General features: G+C 41.7%; 1 protein-coding gene and 1 long non-coding RNA gene across 2 annotated transcripts; both read right to left on the bottom strand.

The window, feature by feature from the left end:
• Positions 1-277: 277 nt before the first annotated feature.
• On the bottom strand, positions 278-1,482 carry LOC112463709. The gene is made up of 2 exons (XR_003041836.1): positions 1,199-1,482; positions 278-1,113 (listed from the first exon to the last, which is right to left on the bottom strand). It is a non-coding gene; the product is annotated as an uncharacterized LOC112463709 (long non-coding RNA).
• Positions 1,483-10,012: 8,530 nt separating this feature from the next.
• Positions 10,013-10,819, bottom strand: LOC112463710. The gene has a single exon (XM_025030225.1). It carries the CDS (start codon positions 10,817-10,819, stop codon positions 10,013-10,015), a length of 807 nt encoding a protein of 268 aa, XP_024885993.1.
• Between the last annotated feature and the right edge of the window lie 9,259 nt (positions 10,820-20,078).

Raw genomic sequence — 20,078 nt, 5'->3', positions numbered from 1 at the left:
CTTTAACTGTCTGCCAGTCTGCCCTACGTAAGAAGCATCGCAGTCACGACACGAAATCTTATAAACTACATTGCTCTTGGCGAAATTCGGTAAAGTATCCTTCTGAACTTTGATCATCAGTTTGTTTAGTTTATTGACACTGTAATAAGCTAAATGAGTGTCTGAACCTCTAAAAACATCTTTAAATTTAACGGAGATGGACGGAAAAAAAGGAACCGTAAACCATTTCCTACTATCACAAGTATCGTCAAGATTTTGCTTTTTTGTTGTCTTAAAAAAAACAACTCTCTTGATAAGGACACAAAACCAGTGTCGAAACGTCGAGTTAATGTAAGAATAAATGTCAGTTTGGTCAAAAATACAACCTGTGTTAAAAAAGAGACTTTTAAGACGTTCATAAATGGTGTTAAAAATAAGATCCAGAGGGTAATCATTGTTCAGAAGGATATTAACAATGAGTCCAAGATTTTTTTCGTGGAACTTCGGATGCGAAAGTAAAAAAGATCGGTCAATAAGTTCTATGATGGTGCCACCATCATTTTTAATATAAATAATTTATCTGACAAGGGAACGGTCGGAAGTGTCCCTACCCGATTTGAACGCGCTTTGGATATGTTGTTGAGCATCAAAAAATAGTAGACTCGTATTTTTTTTTTGCGGCGTATCTCGACGTTTAGGGGTTGAAAAAACCCCTAAAAAATAACGACCGATTTGGATGCGCTTTGGCTATGTTGTCGAGCATAAAAAAACATTAGACACGGTTTTTTTGCTGTTTATCTCAACGTTTAGGGGTTGAAACAACCCCTAAAAATAACGGATTTTATAGTTTTTAGCGAATATCTTCGAAAATATAAGGCGTATGAAAAAAAGTTTGGTACAAAAGGTTTATGGCTTTTTGTGCTCAATGGCGTAATCATATTTTTCAAATTTGTCATATTTTTTTAATTTAACCCCACCCCCACCTATTATTTTTGCCAAATATAATCACACTCGTTTGAAAAACGCTGCTTTCTCTCCTTGATGCACAATATACTATAGTAGGTGCTTACGTGACATTTTATGAACAAAAAAGATTATATAGTCACTGGCAAGACTGGCAAGATTGAGTAAGAGCTGAATAAAAAGTTATATTCAATATCAAAGAAAAAAGTAACAAGCGTAAGAAACCAATAAAAGTTAACAATAAAAATGCACTTACATGTTCACAAAACGACAGCGTACAACACAGTTCTTTACACTTCAGACTTATGATCTGAAATGCTTGCTTTTCGGAATTATGACACAAGCAAATGATATTCAAATGCGTGAATTTGTTGTTGATTTTGTTGTGCCGTAACCGGGATAGTATATTATTGTAGCGGTTAATTTGACGCACGTGTTCGTTCAGATTATGATTTGCGACTGCCCGCCCGATCTTACAATTCGGCGGTATTTATAATGTCGGAGTCGACATTTCGTTGCTAGTCTAGGACTCTCGAAATAGCATTAACCTCTCGCTGTCAGTACCTTGCGCTGGCCTTTGCATCAGCGCTTTCGGTCATCCCGGAGTTGAAATGGAAATTTTTAAGCGTACGGCGCAACTGAACAGAAATAACGCAACACCTACCTACAGCGCGACGCCTATACCACATATCATCTCGTCTTGCCAAAAATCTAATAATGGTATTATAATAAAAATACACATGGATGTATTTGGCATTTGACGCTCTAAAATTTGCGTTGGAAAAATTGTTATATTTGGCAAAAATAATAAGTAAGGGTGGGGTTAAATTAAAAAATATGACAAATTTGAAAAATATGATTACGCCATTGTAAAGAGCACAAAAAGCCATAAATTTTTTGTACCAAACTTTTTTTCATACGCCTTATATTTTTGAAGATATTGGCTAAAAACTATAAAATTTGTTATTTTTTAGGGGTTGTTTCAACCCCTAAACGTCGAGATAAGCAGCAAAAAAAACCCGTGTCTAGTGTTTTTTTATGCTCGACAACATAGCCAAAGCGCGTCCAAATTGGTCGTTATTTTTTAGGGGTTTTTTCAACCCCTAAACGTCGAGATACGGCCCCAAAAAAAATACGAGTCTACTATTTTTTGATGCTCAACAACATATACAAAGCGCATCCAAATCGGGTAGGGACACTTCCGACCGTCCCCTTGTGAGACTATTTATTTATTATTGAAAAAATTAATAATTATTTTCCACTAATTATTAATTTTCAAATAAATACAATAGTAATTTATTTTTGATAAACTATCTATTAATTATTTTAATAATAAAGAATTAATTTTAATTTTAATAATAAAGAATTTATTTCTACTAATTACCAGTTTACAAAAGAAATTAATTCATTTTCACCTATATACTAACTTTCACAAACTAGATATTTTTCTCTGACAAATTACCAATTCTTTAAGTAACCTACACTTCTCACAAAAATTAAAGGAACACTAAATTTATCTTTAAAAATAGGCAAAATTCAAGCAGCTGTAACTTTGTTAAAAATAAACGAAATTTAAATTTAAAAAAAGTATTTTAAAGCTTGAAATTTCTACTTTTGAAAGCTCACTATTATTTTTTAGTTTCTGTGAGTTTGGTAATTTTTACATATAGAAAACTACGAGCTGGACAAAATAGAAAATTTTTCTTTTACTTTGTGGGCCTGTCACGTGCACAAAAAAAATGTGCAAAAATTTTCGACTTTCTAACGTGAAAGCTTAAAGTTTTCCTTGCAAAATCTTTTTTTAAAAATGTTTCTACGATTTTTTGTTACTAATTTATCGCGAATTGAATAAGAAATGAGCATTTTGACTTTGAATGCTCATAACTCCCTTAGAAATCATCGTATCATAATTTAAAAAACAGATTCTTAAAGCTGAAACTTTGCTCTATTAAACGGTATAATTGCCAAATTTTTTTAAATAACATGTAGATATGATACAAATTGATGAAAATAATGTAAAAATGAGCGATTTTTCTTTTTTTCATTTTGACCCAGAAAACGATTGTACAGAACAACAACGCAGAAACGTAGAAACATTTTCAAAAAAAGATTTTGCAAGGAAAACTTTAAGCTTTCACGTTAGAAAGTTGAAAATTTTCGCAGATTTTTGATGTGCACGTGACAGACCTACAAAGTGAGAGAAAAATTTTCTATTTTGTCCAGCTCGTAGTTTTTTATATGCAAAAGTTATCAAACACATAGAAACTAAAAAATGATAGTAATCTTTCGAAAGTAGAGGTTTTAAGCTTTAAATTTAAATTTTGTTCATTTTTAACAAAGTTACAGCTGCTTGAATTTTGCTTAATTTTAAAGATAAATTTAGTGTTTTTTTAATTTTTGTGAGAAATGTATAATTTACTTTTACTTAAATATTATTAATTTTTATGTAAATAGTAATTTTTTGTAACTAATTACTAATTTGTTAATTCAATAAAAATTTAATTTGTTGTTATTGCTAATTTCGTGAATAATTAAAAAATGAAAAATAAAAATTTTTTATAGATCTTTGTTTAACACTAAAAAATGGATGATATCAGTACAAAATTACCTTTTTCAAAAAAGGTAAAAAAAGGCGCCAAGTACACTCAATGTATTTTGTAAATTCAAAAATCCAATCTAAATGATAGCTTTATTTTTTCTTCACAAAATTATATTACTTAACTTAACTCAAGTAACATGTATTTCAAAAAAAGATGTGTAATATTTAATTTCTCCTTCACAAAATTATATTACCTAACTTAACTCAAGTGACATGTATTTCAAAAAAAGATATGAAATCTTTAAATTAAATTACGCCAATTGCAAAGAGATTATTATATCACAAAATTGTGTTACCAAACTCAATCCATGTGATAATACGTACCAACCTAAATGGTAGTAGCCTTATTTTTTCTTAACAAAATTATATCACAAAATTGCGTTACCTAACTCAACCTAAGTAATATGTTATTTCAAAAAAATATATGAAATCTTTAAATTACGCCAACTACAAAGAGAATATATATATTGCTTTGAAAAATAATTGTAGTGCAACTACTCTTAAAAAATAAAACAAAATTGTGTTACCTAACTCAACCCAAGTGGTATAACCTTAAAAAAGCAACGCCAAGTTTTTTACAAAAAAAATTTATTTATTTTATTTTAATTAAATATTTTTATTTTATAATGTTACCTCTTTAATTCTTTGTGATTAAAATTATTCTTTGTAATATTATAATTTTATCAAGGAGAATTGAAACTACTACCACTTGGGTTGATAGAAAGACCCTTAGGAATACAAAGATACATACCACTTGGGTTGAGTTAGGTAACACAATTTTGTTTTATTTTTTAAGAGTAGTTGCACTACAATTATTTTTCAAAGCAATATATATATTCTCTTTGTAGTTGGCGTAATTTAAAGATTTCATATATTTTTTTGAAATAACATATCACTTAGGTTGAGTTAGGTAACGCAATTTTGTGATATAATTTTGTTAAGAAAAAATAAGGCTACTACCACTTAGGTTAGTACATATCACTTGGATTGAGTTTGATAACACAATTTTGTGATATAATAATCTCTTTGCAATTGGCGCAATTTAATTTAAAAATAATACTTACTTGAATTTTGTATACTTTTTTCAATTATTAACCGACATTGAAACTATACCTTTGAAATTTGTTTTGATTAAATAATATCAGAGTATACTATACTACTTTTCCCTTAATTAAAAAAAAACCTTAAAAAATGTTTGTAATAATAATAATTATTTAAAAATTATATTTTATGACAAGACTTGTTGGTTGGCGCTCGTTTGCATATAATTGTAATATAGTGGTTTGTCGCATGTATATAATATTGATATGGTTGATTCGCGTTTGATACTCGTTGTATATTAGTCAGTAAGCTCATAATCGTAAAGTTACCGTCGGTTTGAGACTCGCGCGAAACGTTGGCGGACCGCGACAGGTGTCAATACTCGCGCGGCTCACCCGACTCGTGCCGCCCGCCCACGGGTGGCAGGCCCAATTATTGGGACAATAGTACTCGTTTGCGCCGTACTTCCAGGAGCGCGAGCCGAGAGAGTGCCGGAGCACTCGGACACTCCCGTAAGAATCGCCGACAAGATAAGACGGAGTATCAGCCACAGTCGAGTGCTCGAAGAAATCGTTCGAACGGCGTTTTACCTGCTTGCCCGTTTTGTGTTGCTTGCTGCTCGCTTGCTTGCTTGCCCGCTACCTTGTCTGCCTGCACGCCTCCCGCTTGCTATCAAGGAGGATTCGCCACCAGAGAGGACAGACGAGATCGGCCGAGAGACTATCCCAGGAGGGCGCCGGGCTGCGATACGGTGAGTCGCTTCGCTTGATTTATCCCGCTTTTCTTGCATTTAATTTCGCTTGCATTCGTGAGGGGATTGCCCCTCTGGTCCTTCGAACCACCCTAATACAGGCCAATCGCGAATCCGGGGACCGATTAATACCCCCCCGAGCACTTGTGTTTAATTTAATGTAAGAATTACCGTAACAGAAAAATCATTTATAAAAAAAGATACAGCAGTAAAAACTTAAAGTTACTGTATAAACTTATTATGGTGATTGGAAAATAGTTGAGTATTCATTTAAAGAAATATTAATTTTTAATAATAATTTAGATATTTTTATCTATAAATTATCAAAAAATTATTTGTTATTAAAAATATAAAAATAATTAATAAAAATTAATATTTCTTTAAATGTGTTTAAGATTGCTTAAAAGTTTCTATCGATATTGGAGTCGAAATAATAAAATTGGTTTTCAGCACCGCAATTGCAAGCACCGAGACTCGAGCGTTCCTATCGCCGTGACTTTCGGCGTGACGACTTAACGAATAAACTGGAAACGAAGCATCGAGCGAATGGTCTTCGCGTGTTCGTTTTGTTTCTTCTGTTTATTCGTTAGGTTGTCACATCGAAAGTCACGGCAATAGGAACGCTCGAGTCTCGGTGCTCGCAATTGTAGTGCTAAAAACCGATTTTATTATTTTGACTCCGATATTGATAAAAACTTTTAAGCAATCTTAAACACATTTAAAGAAATATTAATTTTTATTAATTATTTTTATATTTTTAATAACATAATTTTTTGTTAATTTATAGATAAACATATCCAAATTATTATTAAAAATTAATATTTCTGTAAATAGATACTCAACTTTTTTCCAATCACCATAATAAGTTTATACAGTAACTTTAAGTTTTTACTGCTGTATCTTTTTTTATAAATAATTTTTCTGTTACGCTAATTCTTACATTAAATTAAACACAAGTTTTGTCATGAAATATAATTTTTAAATAATAATTATTATTATTATTACAAACATTTTTTAAGGTTTCTTTTTTAATTGTCGGTCACGGATCCCTCGGGGACTTCTCTCGGCGACGCGTGTGTTCGAAAAGTCTCGAATTTGCGAGAAGCCCCCGAGAGCTTAAAGGGATGCGCGCCCTTGGCAACGGGGCCAGTCGTTCTCTGCTACTTAACGAGTCACTGCCGCTGTTAATAGTTCGAGTTGCTCGCTCGTTCTTTCACTTGCGCTTAATGTCTCGTTGCAATTCACGGTTCGTTCCTTCGCTCGCGCGCTCGGTCCACTTTCGAATAAAATAGATACTCAACTACTTTTCAGCCAGTACAATAAGTTTTTACAGTAAGTTTCAAATTGGTTGGTCAATTTGCTCTGTGCAAGGAACATTTTACATTCAAATTCAATTCTTCGAAGAATAGTCATTCATCGAAGAAAATTCAAAGTGTGTTCAGAACTATTCTAAATATAATAAATATATCGCTTTTTGTAAATAAAATACAATACTTAAATTATCATTTTTATCATAAATTAGTCGAAAATTCGAACTTTTAAGCTAAAATTAAATATTTATTATTTTTAGTAGGGCTTTTCTTTAAAGCAATATTTAATTTTTTTTGCGACCAAATGTCAGTTTTCTATTTTAAAAAATTTATGTGCAGGTGATGTTCACAACGATTTGGAAGAAGAAATTCAGATTGAAACTGAAGGAAGTATTGAAGAACTGAAGGAAAAACCTAACTTCAAAGAAACGTCTTTTAAACTTGAACAACGATTAAATAGATTAGAGAAGTTGTATGAAAAATCGGAAAAATCTGGATAGCTTTGAGAAAAAATCTTATTGCAGCCAATAGACGGATTAAAAAATTACAACAGGAAGTACGTTCAAACAAATTAAAGGAAAGTTTATCTCGCATTCTAAATAAAGATCAAATTAAATTATTAACTCGAGAATATAAAAAAATGCTTCGTTGGTGCAACGAAACTTTGATGAATGCTTACAAATTGAGATTTGCATGTGGCACAGCAGGTTATGAAGAAATTTTACGACAAAAACTTTTTTTTCCTTGTATTAGAAAACTAACAAAAAAATTGGGAAATTAAAAATTTTTTAGTGGTAAGGTAATTACAGAAGTATTCAAATTCTTAAAAATTAAAATTGCTTACTTTGAAAAAGATTTGTACAAAGATTGTATGATAGTTCTCGACGAAATGAGTATTACACCAGGAAGGTTTTACAATACATCAACGAATATGTACGTTGGCAATGTAACTGTAGTCGGACACAATCATATTGCAACGGCAACTCACGCATTAGTTATAATGGTAGCTGGGCTTGGTGCGAGGTGGAAACAAGTTGTGAGATACGATCTTACGGGCGATTCTATAAAAGGTGCAAATTTAAAACCTGTGATTGATGAAATTATTACAAAAGCCGAAGAAATTGGATTGCGCGTCCACGCAGTCACCTCGAACATGGGCCCAAATAACCAAGCTATGTGGAGAGCATACAGCATTAATGCTTCGCGACATTTACAAATAATTAATTGGTGTACGCATCCGTTCGATAAGGAAAGAAAATTGTATTTTTACGCGGATTCACCACATGCTTTTAAAAATACAAAAGCGGAATTTTTAAATAACAAAATTATTATTATTCCTGATAAGTTTTGCGAAAAATATTCTTTACCTTTAAATGTAGCTAATTGTGAACATTTAAAAGACGTACTTAACGAAGATAAAAATATTGATTTAAAATTAGCACCCAAGCTACGTGAAGAATATTTAGATACTAGCAATCACTTCCTAAAAATGCGAGTTAGCAATTCAACCAGAGTTTTTTGCGAATAAATAAGTTCAGGATTACAATACTTGGTAAATGGCAATTATAGTGATGAGCGATTAACAACTGCGTGGTTCGTAGATTTTATGGCACGATGGTTTTATATCATGAGCAGTAGGGATATTGGAATAGGTTTAAGTCATGAAAAGCCTGAAAAGCATAATGAAGCAATTAAATTTCTTGAAGAGGCTATTGAACTTTTCACATGTATGAAAGTATGGCAATGATGGTAGGTGGAAACCGTTTCAAACTGCGTTAATAATATCTACGAAAACGATTATTGAATTATCAAAAGATTTATTAAGTAATGATAGCTTTACTTCCTTTTTAGCATTACGATTAACACAAGACTGTTTAAAAAATTTGTTTTCGATAATTAGACTAAAAAATGTTATTCCAAACGCTCTGCAATTCAAAAATAATTTGAAACTTATAACTATTTCACAATTCATGAAGCCAATTTGTAAAAGTAATTATTACGAAAACGATTGTCAATTCTTATCGGAGTTTTTAGATATTCTATTAAAAAATCGCTTTGTTAACTTGCATTTTTTAACAAGTAATACTAGTAGTTTTGAGCCACTTATTTCTAATCAACGTATTTTTATAAGCCAAACTGAATTAAATGTTTTATATCACGTAGCTGAATATATAGTAGCAAATATTCATAAAAATCAAAAGGTTTGCGAGGTATGTATGAATGCTACCAAATCGAATACAATGATTAATCACTCTTATAATTTATTAAACAGAATCAAAACAAAAAATCAAAAATGCTACTTTTTTGTAAACATTATGTTCGGGCGCGCAATAAACGCGCCGAACGAGTTGCCGAATCCGTTCCGCGAGAACGCGAGATATCACGAACGGCTCCGCTCAGCCTTTCAACTATGAGACGACCGGGGTTTCAGCTGAACGCGGACTCGATCGCCGGTTAGGAAGTTGAGTGGAAGGCCCAAAAGACAGCAATTGACTTATCATACATACAAACTTTATTTGATATAATAACAAAACTGACGAAACGCGAGATGTACAGACAAATTAGTGCGAATGCACTCGGCGCGCTGTGACTTGTAGTTTTGAAGCGCGGTTTTACATAAAGTGCGGTTTTGCCGAAACGCGGTTGATTACACGTTTTGATTGACGCGATAGTTTATGGCGGTGCACATGCACTCGGTACAGGACGCGGAACGCAGCTTTTCTCCTACTCTATACTCCTCGGCGCGGTCCGTTGTATTGCATTTGTATGCGGGCGGAGACGCGATCGAGTGCGGACGCCCGGGGCGATGGCTACGAGAACCCTCGTTACGAGGCTGAGTACGCTCGACCTCGCTGGACCATGGCCGTCGGGAGTAAGTTAGATGGAGTTCGGGAACACTCTGAGAACTCTCAGTAGAGGCTCGGAACACCGGACCTCGTTTTGCGTGTTCCCTGGGATATTGGATGGGTTCGGCTTCGTCGAAGGCAGCGGAAAGCTGAAGAGAAGACGAAGTGCCGGCTCCCGTCGAAGCGCCGGCTTATATACCCCGGCGCGGCGGGTTCGTTGGAAGGGAGGCCGGCTGTCGGGCGAGCCGCGTGGGGATGCTGACGCGCGCTCGCCTTTGGCGCGGATCGGCTCCTTCCGGCGGTTCCGAACTTATCGATAATTTTGCGTGAGAAGCAAAAGAAAAGTATATCGCAGTACATATAACGGACGGATACAATTTTTATATTAAATTGGGGGAATCCCCAACATACCGCCCGCCTCGAAACCCTTGTTTCGAAATCGCATGGCTGAACTGACGCGTTGCTCGAGGCGGTCGCTAAGTTTGGGCAATTCGAATAAGTGCATAGGGCACGGTGTACGAAGTTACGCCGGCGTTTCGGCGTTTTCGATATCAATCGGTAATACGCAGATCTTTACAACGGTCTTTACTGTTACGACTCGTACGACGTTATCGGAGCCCGCGTGACATTGGATTATGCGGCCTAACTCCCACTTGCACGGTGGAAGTAACGGGTTTTGAAGGAGTACGAGCTGTCCTATTCGGATTTGCTCCTTTCTGGATTTTCGCCACTTGGCTCTTTGCTGCAGCGTGTTGACGTAGTCGGTTTGCCACAGCTTCCAGAACCGTTCTGTCGTCTGACGGACCACTTGCCAACGCGAGAGCCGATTTTTATTTAGATGAAGCGCGGAGGCTTCGGGGCTCGCGGTTAACGCGGCGCCTATCAAGAAATGACCGGGAGTGAGCGCCTCATATTCGTCAGCGGAATCGGTGAGCGGGGCGAGCGGCCTGGAGTTTAGACAGGCTTCTATGTTGCACAGGAGTGTCGCGAATTCCTCGAACGTGAGGGTGTGAGCCCCCACTACTCTTCGAAGGTGGTGCTTTACGCTTCGAACTCCGGCTTCCCATAGCCCGCCGAAATGCGGGGCTGCTGGAGGAATGAAGTGCCACGTAACTTGATCAGAGGCGGTTCGATTTAAGAAGTTCGGATCGCGTAGGGCCGCGCGAAACGCTTCTTGAATTTCGCGGTCCGCGCCGATGAACGTTGTTCCGTTGTCGGAGTAGATTGACGCGGGGAAGCCTCGTTGGGCGCAGAACCGTGAATATGCTCCTAAAAACGCGGGAGTCGAGTAGCCGTCCACTATCTCGAGGTGCACGGCGCGCGTGGCCATGCAAATGAAGATTGCGATATACGCCTTATGAGATAAGACTCCACGCCCGGACATCGGGCGCACACGCATTGGGCCCGCGTAATCCAGACCGCAATGCTGAAACGCGCGCGCGGAAGGGGAGACTCTCACGTGAGGCAGCTGTCCCATTATCGGAGTGGGAATTGCCGCCTTTTCGCGGGCGCATGTTACGCATCAATGAATTACGGCCTTTACTATATTTCGCGCGCGCAAAATCCACACGTCCCGGCGTAATGTAGCGAGTGTGAGCTGCGTGCCGGCGTGAAGCGACCTTATATGCGCGTGCTGGACTAGTAAGGAGACTAGATGGTGAGAGGAGAGGATGATGGGGTGTTTCGCGGTTAGTGGCAGCGGAGCGTGGGCTAACCGCCCGCCTACGCGAATTAATTTATCTTCCCCGATAAAGGGATTGAGCGATATGAGTGCACTTTTCGACGAGATCGTCTTTTGGCTCAAGAGCGCTTCTCGTTCACCGGGAAACTCTTCCTCTTGGATTCGTCTGAGCCAAAAGTCTCGTGCCAATCGGCACTCATCCGCGGAGAGAGCGAGCGGACTCGCCTCGTTGACGTTAGTTTTGATACAGCGATGCGAACCGAAGGATATAAGCGGTGACCCGAATTAATTTCGGCCACGACAAGTATCGCGCCGCTAAATCCCACTTTTCGACCGGCTTTACTATGTGCGTGGTGACGCGCAGATTCTGCTCGAGCGTCGTATCGTGAGACGACGGTTCGCGTTGAGCGGGCCACTCAATCGTAGGACGTCTCAGCCACGAAGGCCCCTGCCACCACAAATGGTGGGACGCGAGATGGCATCCAAGAATGCCGCGAGAAGCGCAGTCGGCCGGGTTGTCTTCGGTTGGCACGTGTCTCCAGGTGGCGAACGGGACGCGGGATTGTATCTCTGAGACGCGATTAGCAACGAAAGTTTTCCACTTTGAAGGGTGTTGAGTCACCCATGCTAGCACGACGAGAGCGTCCGTCCAGCAGAAACAAGGTATGGTAGTTAGTTGTAGCGATGATCACACGAATTCTAGCAGCCGAGCCAATAGAACGGCAGCAGATAATTCCAACCGAGGAATACTTAAGGATTTGATCGGAGCGACCTTTGACTTGGCGATGAGCAGCCTGGAAGTGGTCTCGCCTGTAACGGAGGTGACGCGAATATAAACTGCGGCCGCGAACGCGGGGGTGGAGGCGTCGCAGAAGCCGTGAAGTTTGCAGTTCGCCGTGTCGGAACCGTATCGTACCCAACGGTCTACGTGAAGACCATTGATCGTCGCCAGGGATGCGTGAATCGTCGTCCACTGCGCGAGAAGGTCGTCCGCGATGGCCTCGTCCCATTCCACTTTCGCCTGCCAGAGTTGTTGCAGAAAGATCTTTGCGTTTATTGTCACGGGCGTGATCCACCTTAGCGGGTCAAAGATTTTTGCTACCAAAGATAGAATGGATCTTTTGGTCTTTGGAATGGAAGGAGGGAGCGAAACGTCGAATTGGAACACGTCGAGGGCAGGCTTCCAGCTTATTCCAAGCACTTTCAGTTGCTCATCGGCTTGCAATGTTTTCGAACACGCTAATCCGTGATTTTCGACGTCAATGTCGACCAAAAGTTGCGGAGAGTTGCTCGCCCACTTACGTAATTCGAACCGCCCCTGACTCAGTAACGCGCATACTTAATCGCGCGTCTGACGAAGTAGCAGTATGTCATCCGCTCTGAAGAGAAAGTCGTCTATATACCGGCCCTTTCGAATCACCGAAACCGCCAACGAAAATGAGCCTCCCTCGTCCCGAACTAGTTGTTCCAGAACGCGAAGCGCATCATGAGGAGCGTTAACCGTTCCGTACGTTAGGATTAACAGAATGAACGCGATGATGGTTCGAGGTTCGCGATCGAACCATAATATTCGCTGATAGTTGACGTCACGAGGATCAATTTCGATTTGACGATACATTTTTGTAATGTCGGCGGAGTACACGTATCGAGGTAGCATCCATCTTAGTAGAATTGCAGCTAAGTCGGTCTGCAACTTTTGCCCGGTTAGCAAGTAGTCATTCAGCGACGTGCCGTTGCTCGTCGGATTCAACGCAATTAAAAACGACCCGTAACCGAGTGGTGGTGCTACTTTCGCGAATCACGGGGTGATGCGGAATGTAAACGTATTGAGATGACGTGTCTGCGTTGTGCGGTACACGCTTCATATGCCCGAGTCGCTCGTACTCCTCAATAAAGGCGCGGTATTCCGTCGCTACTTTCTCATCGGCGTTTAACCTGCGTTCAAGACCTCTCAACTGTCGTTCGGCTGAGTGATAAGAATTACCGATCTCGATTGGGGGGCCGGTTTTGAACGGAAAGCGAATCACGTATCGTCTGTCGGAGCGGCGCCAATGAGTGGCGAGGAAGTGATCTTCGCACTGTTGCTCCTCCGGACTCAGTGGAATGGCGCGAGGGATTTCTTCGATTTCCCAGAAGCGTCGGAGTTCCTCGTCGAGAGACGGGGTATTAGAACAGTGCTGAGCCGTGACTGTTCGAGGACGCGCTTGTGGGTCAGCCGTGGGGCCGGACAGCACCCAACCGAAAACGGTATTCTGCGCGAGAGGTTGACCGCGGGAGCCCTTTCGAATGCCATCGAGCAGCAAGTCGCCGTACAGATCGGCACCTATCAGTATATTAATGGGGTCCGAGTTCGTAGGATCCGGATCCGCGAGCGCGAGATAGGCTACGTGGCCCCATTGGACGGGCGCCGTTACGGGCGACGGAGTATATTTTGTGAGACTTGGCATGACGGACGCAGTAGTCTTGAACGCGAGAGAAGTTTGGCCGATCGGCGAGATCTGAATTTCGGCCGCGTATCGACATGTTCCGGCGTCGACGCCTCCGATAGCGGAGATCGAGACGGGCATTCTAACGCGACGCAATCTTAAGCCTTGCCTCAATCTTTCGGTAATAAAGGTCATCTCCGATCCTTGATCGAGAAGCGCTCGAACGACGCGAGTACGACCGTTCGGAGATTCGGACGGGAAGCCGACTCTTACCCTTGCCGTCGCGAGCAACACGGGAGGCTCGACGACACTGTCGCGCTCGAGAATAATGTCGTGATGGGCGCGGCATCGTGGATCGATGCGGTCGCGACAGAAGTATTTTTCGCGGCAGGAGTATATCTTTCGCGGTAGAAGTATCTTTCGTGGTAGAAGTGTCCGAGTCGACGTGCAACATCGAATGATGCCTTTTGCAACATGTTCGGCACGAATATTTGCTTTGATATAACTGTATGGCGTGTTTGTCGCTTAGGCAATTTACACAGCGATTTGCCTTTCTTACTGCTTCCAATCGTTGAATGAATTCTTTTTCAGAAAGACTTGACATTTGTGTAGGAAATGAGATGCTTTACAAAGCGGACACGAAATTGAAGAGGCTCCCGATGCTGTAGCGCTGGTCGCCTTCTGCGCGCGAGCTTGTTTGTCTACATTCGCGGGATGCAATTCTTCGAGCGCGCGAGCACAAAAATCGAGGAATCGATCGAGTTCGCTGAATGTTGGGATTCGCGCGTCATCCCCACCCTTTAGTTTCCACGCTTTCCGAGTGGCGGGATCAAGCCTTTGCGTGACGCTATACATAAGCATGTCGCTGAGAATGTCGGATTCGGATCGATCTAAATTTTTCAGCGACGTGATTGCGCGATTTGTTTTATCCCGAAGCTCGCTGAGTTCGCTCACTGATTCGCGGGAAACGCTCGGCAAATTATATAACGCGGACACATGAATCTCGACTAATCGGCGCTTATTTTTGTACCTCGACTCAAGGGCCTTCCAGGCAAGTTCAAAGTTATCCGCGGTTACTGGGATGCTTCGAATAGATTCAAGCGCCCGCCCGGCAAGGCTTGATGAGAGAAAATGCATTCGCGCAAATGCAGAAAGGTCGGGATTTTTAATAATAAGGGTCGTAAAGCGATCGCGGAACGTCTCCCATTCTTCATATTTCCCTGAGAACGGCGGAATGTTGATGGGCGGCAGATGCGCCAGTGAGAATGAGGAGGCAGGCGGCCCATGACCGCACGCGGCGCCCGGAGCCTGGTACTCTGTCAGAGGCGGCGGCGTCGGCGCGAGTGCCTCCAGACACTCGGCCATGTAATCCAACGTCGTCAAGTGGATGTCCTCGGCCTGATCGAACAGTTTGTTTTGAAAGTAGTCGAACGTGCTCCTTTTCGCCTCCGGAATAACTTGCAAGAGGGCCGAGTGCACGCGAAGGCATTGCGTCCAGACTTCTTTGGAGCTGGCGATTCGCGCTCGGACCTTTGCAACGGTGTAGTTATTCCTTCCGAGTTTTTTGAAGTTATCGAGCGTTCGAGTGATGGAGTGCATCAACACCTGCTGTTGAGCCAGGAGGTCGTTGATGGTGGCTGAGACTTCCGGCACGGCAGTCATGTTAACGACTGAAGGGCTGCACTGAATATCTCGATCCGGCTCGAAGGACCAATTTATGTTCGGGCGCGCAATAAACGCGCCGAACGAGTTGCCGAATCCGTTCCGCAAGAACGCGAGATATCACGAACGGCTCCGCTCAGCCTTTCAACTATGAGACGACCGGGGTTTCAGCTGAACGCGGACTCGATCGCCGGTTAGAAAGTTGAGTGGAAGGCCCAAAAGACAGCAATTGACTTATCATACACACAAACTTTATTTGATATAATAACAAAACTGACGAAACGCGAGATGTACAGACAAATTAGTGCGAATGCACTCGACGCGCTGTGACTTGTAGTTTTGAAGCGCGGTTTTACATAAAGTGCGGTTTTGCCGAAACGCGGTTGATTACACGTTTTGACTGACGCGATAGTTTATGGCGGTGCACATGCACTCGATACAGGACGCGGAACGCGGCTTTTCCCATACTCTATACTCCTCGGCGCGGTCCGTTGTATTGCATTTGTATACGGGCGGAGACGCAATCGAGTGCGGACGCCCGGGGCGATGGCTACGAGAACCCTCGTTACGAGGCTGAGTACGCTCGACCTCGCTGGACCATGGCCGTCGGGAGTAAGTTAGATGGAATTCGGGAACACTCTGAGAACTCTCAGTAGAGGCTCGGAACACCGGACCTCGTTTTGCGTGTTTCCTGGGATATTGGATGGGTTCGGCTTCGTCGAAGGCAGCGGAAAGCTGAAGAGAAGACGAAGTGCCGGCTCCTGTCGGAGCGCCGGCTTATATACCCCGGCGCGGCGGGTTCGTTGGAAGGGAGGCCGGCTGTCGGGCGAGCCGCGTGGGGATGTTGACGCGCGCTCGCCTTCGGCGCGGATCGGCTCCTTCCGGCGGTTCCGAACTTATCGATAATTTTGCGTGAGAAGCAGAAGAAAAGTATATCGCAGTACATATAACGGACGGATACAATTTTTATATTAATAAATTGGGGGAATCCCCAACACATTAAAACGTTTAAATTTTTCATTCAAATGAAAAGAATTTTTCGAATGTTTTATGAGCAAGTGCATTTGTAAAAAATTAATTTAAAAAGTTTTTTTGTCACTAAATACGAAGAAATTGCATTTTCATTATCCGAATGCCACAATCTGAAAAGAAAAATTATTATTCGTTATCATGCGTTTAGACTGAAGATCCGTTCAACAAAATTAAAATCGAATAAGAGTGTAACTTATGCCAGTAAAAGTGTAGCAATGCATGAATATGTCAAATAAAATATCTTTTATTCTTTGCTTTTATTTGCTTTTGTTCTTTTTTATACTTTGTTTTCATAGAAATTCAATAATTGGCAGTTTTAGGATACATTCTTTCAAAAAATGTATGCATTATAAGTCATTTATATTACGCCACATCTGTTTTAAAAAGTAGAAAATAAATTAACGTGGATTTATTTTGTTTCAGATGCAATCGTCTGCTGCAAATATACATTCAGCATTAAAAAATAAATTTAAAATATTATAAATAATTCGAAATTGTGACAATAATCAAGTTTTACAAGATTTTTTAAATACATTTATTATACAAATTAATTTTACACGATTCGGTAATTTTGAAACATTTTTTTCATATACACATTTTTAAACATTTTTACATTTATATATTTATTCTTTTAAGTTACATCTGTTTTTTATCATCAATATATATTTTTTACAAATCAATATAGCTTTTTTACGAAAGGAACTATTGCGCATCAATTACTACGTCTGGGCTTTAATTTAGCTCCTCTACTATTCGTGAATTTCCATTAAAGCCTTATCTGTGTAACATTATATTATATTATAATATATAATATTATATATATATATATATATATATATATATATATATCCTTACTCCAACCATGCCTTTTCGTGTCCCACGAGTTTCTAACAGTCGTTTGTTCCGGAAAACAAATGATCGTCAGATAATCCCCCCACTCCTAAAAAAAGTTGTTGTGGCAGGTGTTGTGCGGCGAAGGTCAACGATCCCGAATTGCGACACCTAGCTGTCAGCGTTGCTTCCGGATCTTGCCAAACTCACCTGAGGCGGCATTCCAGGTTTCGCAAGTGGCATCCAGGTCACTCGCCCGGAAGCAAAAGCGCTGACAGCTAAGTCAGCACCGCGAAAGCTAACGCGCGAGAGATAAAAGCCCGCCCTTCCGAGAAGCGGCGGGCAGTCTGGAACGAAAGGCTAAATAGTGCGCAACCGAATGTAATCGACTATATAAACGCCCGCAAGTCAGGGCCGTGGATTAAAAACACCTGTGTAATAAGATTTGTGTAACACTAAGTTTATTAAAAGCTATTCTACAAGCATCTGGATAAGTGTGTCTTCTCTCTCCCGGCGGATCCCAAAGAACTCCGTGCCGATCCTGTAGCCCCAGGCGCGGCACAACAATTGGTGGCAGCGGTGGGATATCTGCCAACCGGACAAGAAGACATGCCAGATCTACGGCATCCTGCAAAAGGGAACGGATCATAAAGCGGCGGCAAAACACCCCGGAGAGGAACAGCCAGCCGGATCCCGAGTGAGCAACACGTGAGACAACGGTAGCAGCCGCCGAGTGTTATCAGCGACACCGGAGAGGCCCCGACCTACCACACGGACTCGCCAGCCCGAGGCAACGTCACAGGGACGCACCGAGCCAGCGAAGCAGCGCAGCAGAAACGACACAAAACAGCGGAGCGGCCCTGCAGGACTTCGACACAGCAGAAAGCGGACACCATGCGTTGCGCGGCGGTACTGTAAGTCCGAAGCAATTTGTGAGCCGACTACGGCACGCGCCGAGCGTAGAAATAGCGAGCGTCCCCCGCGATCGAAAGTCAAAAGAAACTTCGCGATTACAACAACTACAACCGCGAAAGCCGAAGGAAGCTTCGCAATTACAGGAGACAAGTGTTGAGCGCCAATAGATGTCGGACGACTTGTCCCGGCATCCCCCTATTAGTAACGCGTCCTTCGTGTTGAGCGAGCGCGCGCAACAAGCAATCGAGAATAGCATCCGAAACCGTTTTCGCGCCGCACGACGTACAGACCACGATTCTTTAAACCGCGTGCGACGAAACTTAGACGCGCAACTTGCCGACGACGATATGCCAGTGCTCGAATTGCACCCCAACGTCATTATAGAACGCGAATTTGAATTTTTAGACGCTAGCCTTTGTAACACGAACGAGCAACCGCGAGATAGCCTAGCGGACGAACACAGTGACGATCACAACAGTGACACACGCATACTGCCCCCGACCGACGGTGACGCACGATCTGACACCTCGGCCGATACTCAGAGCGAGAACGCAGGGAGAGGAGAATTCTTCCTGACGTCGTACGACAGCGATATATTTGACCCCCGAGGAAGAGGATTATACCCCCCGGGCCGACAGAATGAGCCAGCCACGAGCTGCCGCGACCATTGGACAGCGCGAGGACATAACTCCTGCACAAATTAACGCCGAGATAGCACGGCTCAGACCCGCGGAAAATGGGCAACCGCCCGAAGCCAACCAAAGTCGAGCCCCCGAGCCGACGCAAGTAAACCCAGGAGCAATAAGCTCCGTGCTCATCGACGTCCTACGCATGATGCGCGAGATGCAGGAACGCATGGATCGAACAGAGGCCGCAGAGTTCGAGCGCTCTGTAGAAGTCCTGCGCGCAATCCGCGAGGTGCAGGAACGCCTGAGTCGAGTGGAATCCGCCACTTACGATCGCCCCGACGCGCAAGAACGACGCGTACGGATCAGCCAGGGCCCGCTGGACGTGACCTACAGACGAACGCAGAGCGACATCTGTGACGTCCTGGGTGATGCGAGGTGGCTCGATCCGGCAGAACGTCTCCGTTGATGGGTTCTTTTTCTTGCAGTTAAGGAGGTAAAACCCCAGGATAATTAACTGTTGGTCGGCGATGTGGATTATGGCTCCTTGGATCCGTTGAAGGTAGGTATTCAATAATCTTTATCTTTCTTTTGATATAAAAGAGTATGATATTTATTGTAGAACTTTTACGATACAAGTGGTTTATGTGGGAGGATGGAACAAGTATAAGATATGTGACCTTTCCTGGCTCGTTCCACACTCTCCGTCGAGAGGGTGAAAGATTCTGCTTTTATACAATTTTGGAAACGGTAGTGGGAGGTGACCGCACCTCGTTACAATGAGTCATAAGGCGTTGTCTAGCGGATGTGAGTCTACTTCTAGTGGTGTGGCTCGCTTGCCAGCAATGAGTCATAGGATGATGTCTTGAAATTCATTACCTTATATGGTCATGCGTTGCGCTCCGCTTCGACATGTCCATATATGGTCTATGCGAAGACTAGATTCACTCGAATGAGTCATACAGGTGACTCATCTGAATTCTAATTCTTTATTTTATTCTCTAGTCTAACAGCGATTTGTATTGAGAGCGATACCTACTTTCATTATGAAATTTCAATATGACTTTTATCAAAAAGGAAAATAAGAAATCTTCAATATTTTAATTTTAAAATGTACAAATATATGTTGAATATTATTTAAGTTTTTTTAGACATACTTTACATAGGGTAGAATAATTCAATAGTACAATTAAGGTCATTATTAATATGCCTAAAATATAAAAGATATTGCTCTCTTCGTCTAACAGTTACTGTAGTATATCTGACTCTCTCTTTCTCTCTTTCACATCGTACAATACTCGCATCTCGCTCGGATTCGTGTTCCTTATGCTTCGCATAATATAATTTTATCTTTCTCAGGTTCGTGAGTAACGCCTCGGCGCTTGACGCTCGATATTTATATTAATTTTAGTAAGT

The sequence above is a fragment of the Temnothorax curvispinosus genome, unplaced genomic scaffold, assembly GCF_003070985.1.
Source record: "Temnothorax curvispinosus isolate PA1 unplaced genomic scaffold, ASM307098v1 QBEX01013580.1, whole genome shotgun sequence".
Taxonomy (NCBI): Eukaryota; Metazoa; Arthropoda; class Insecta; order Hymenoptera; family Formicidae; genus Temnothorax; species Temnothorax curvispinosus.
This window is presented reverse-complemented; position numbering and strand designations above follow the sequence as displayed.

What these genes read in the sequence shown, in the direction of transcription:
- LOC112463710 (XM_025030225.1), bottom strand. Translation starts at nt 10,819, where the DNA reads ATGGCCACGCGCGCCGTGCACCTCGAGATAGTGGACGGCTACTCGACT.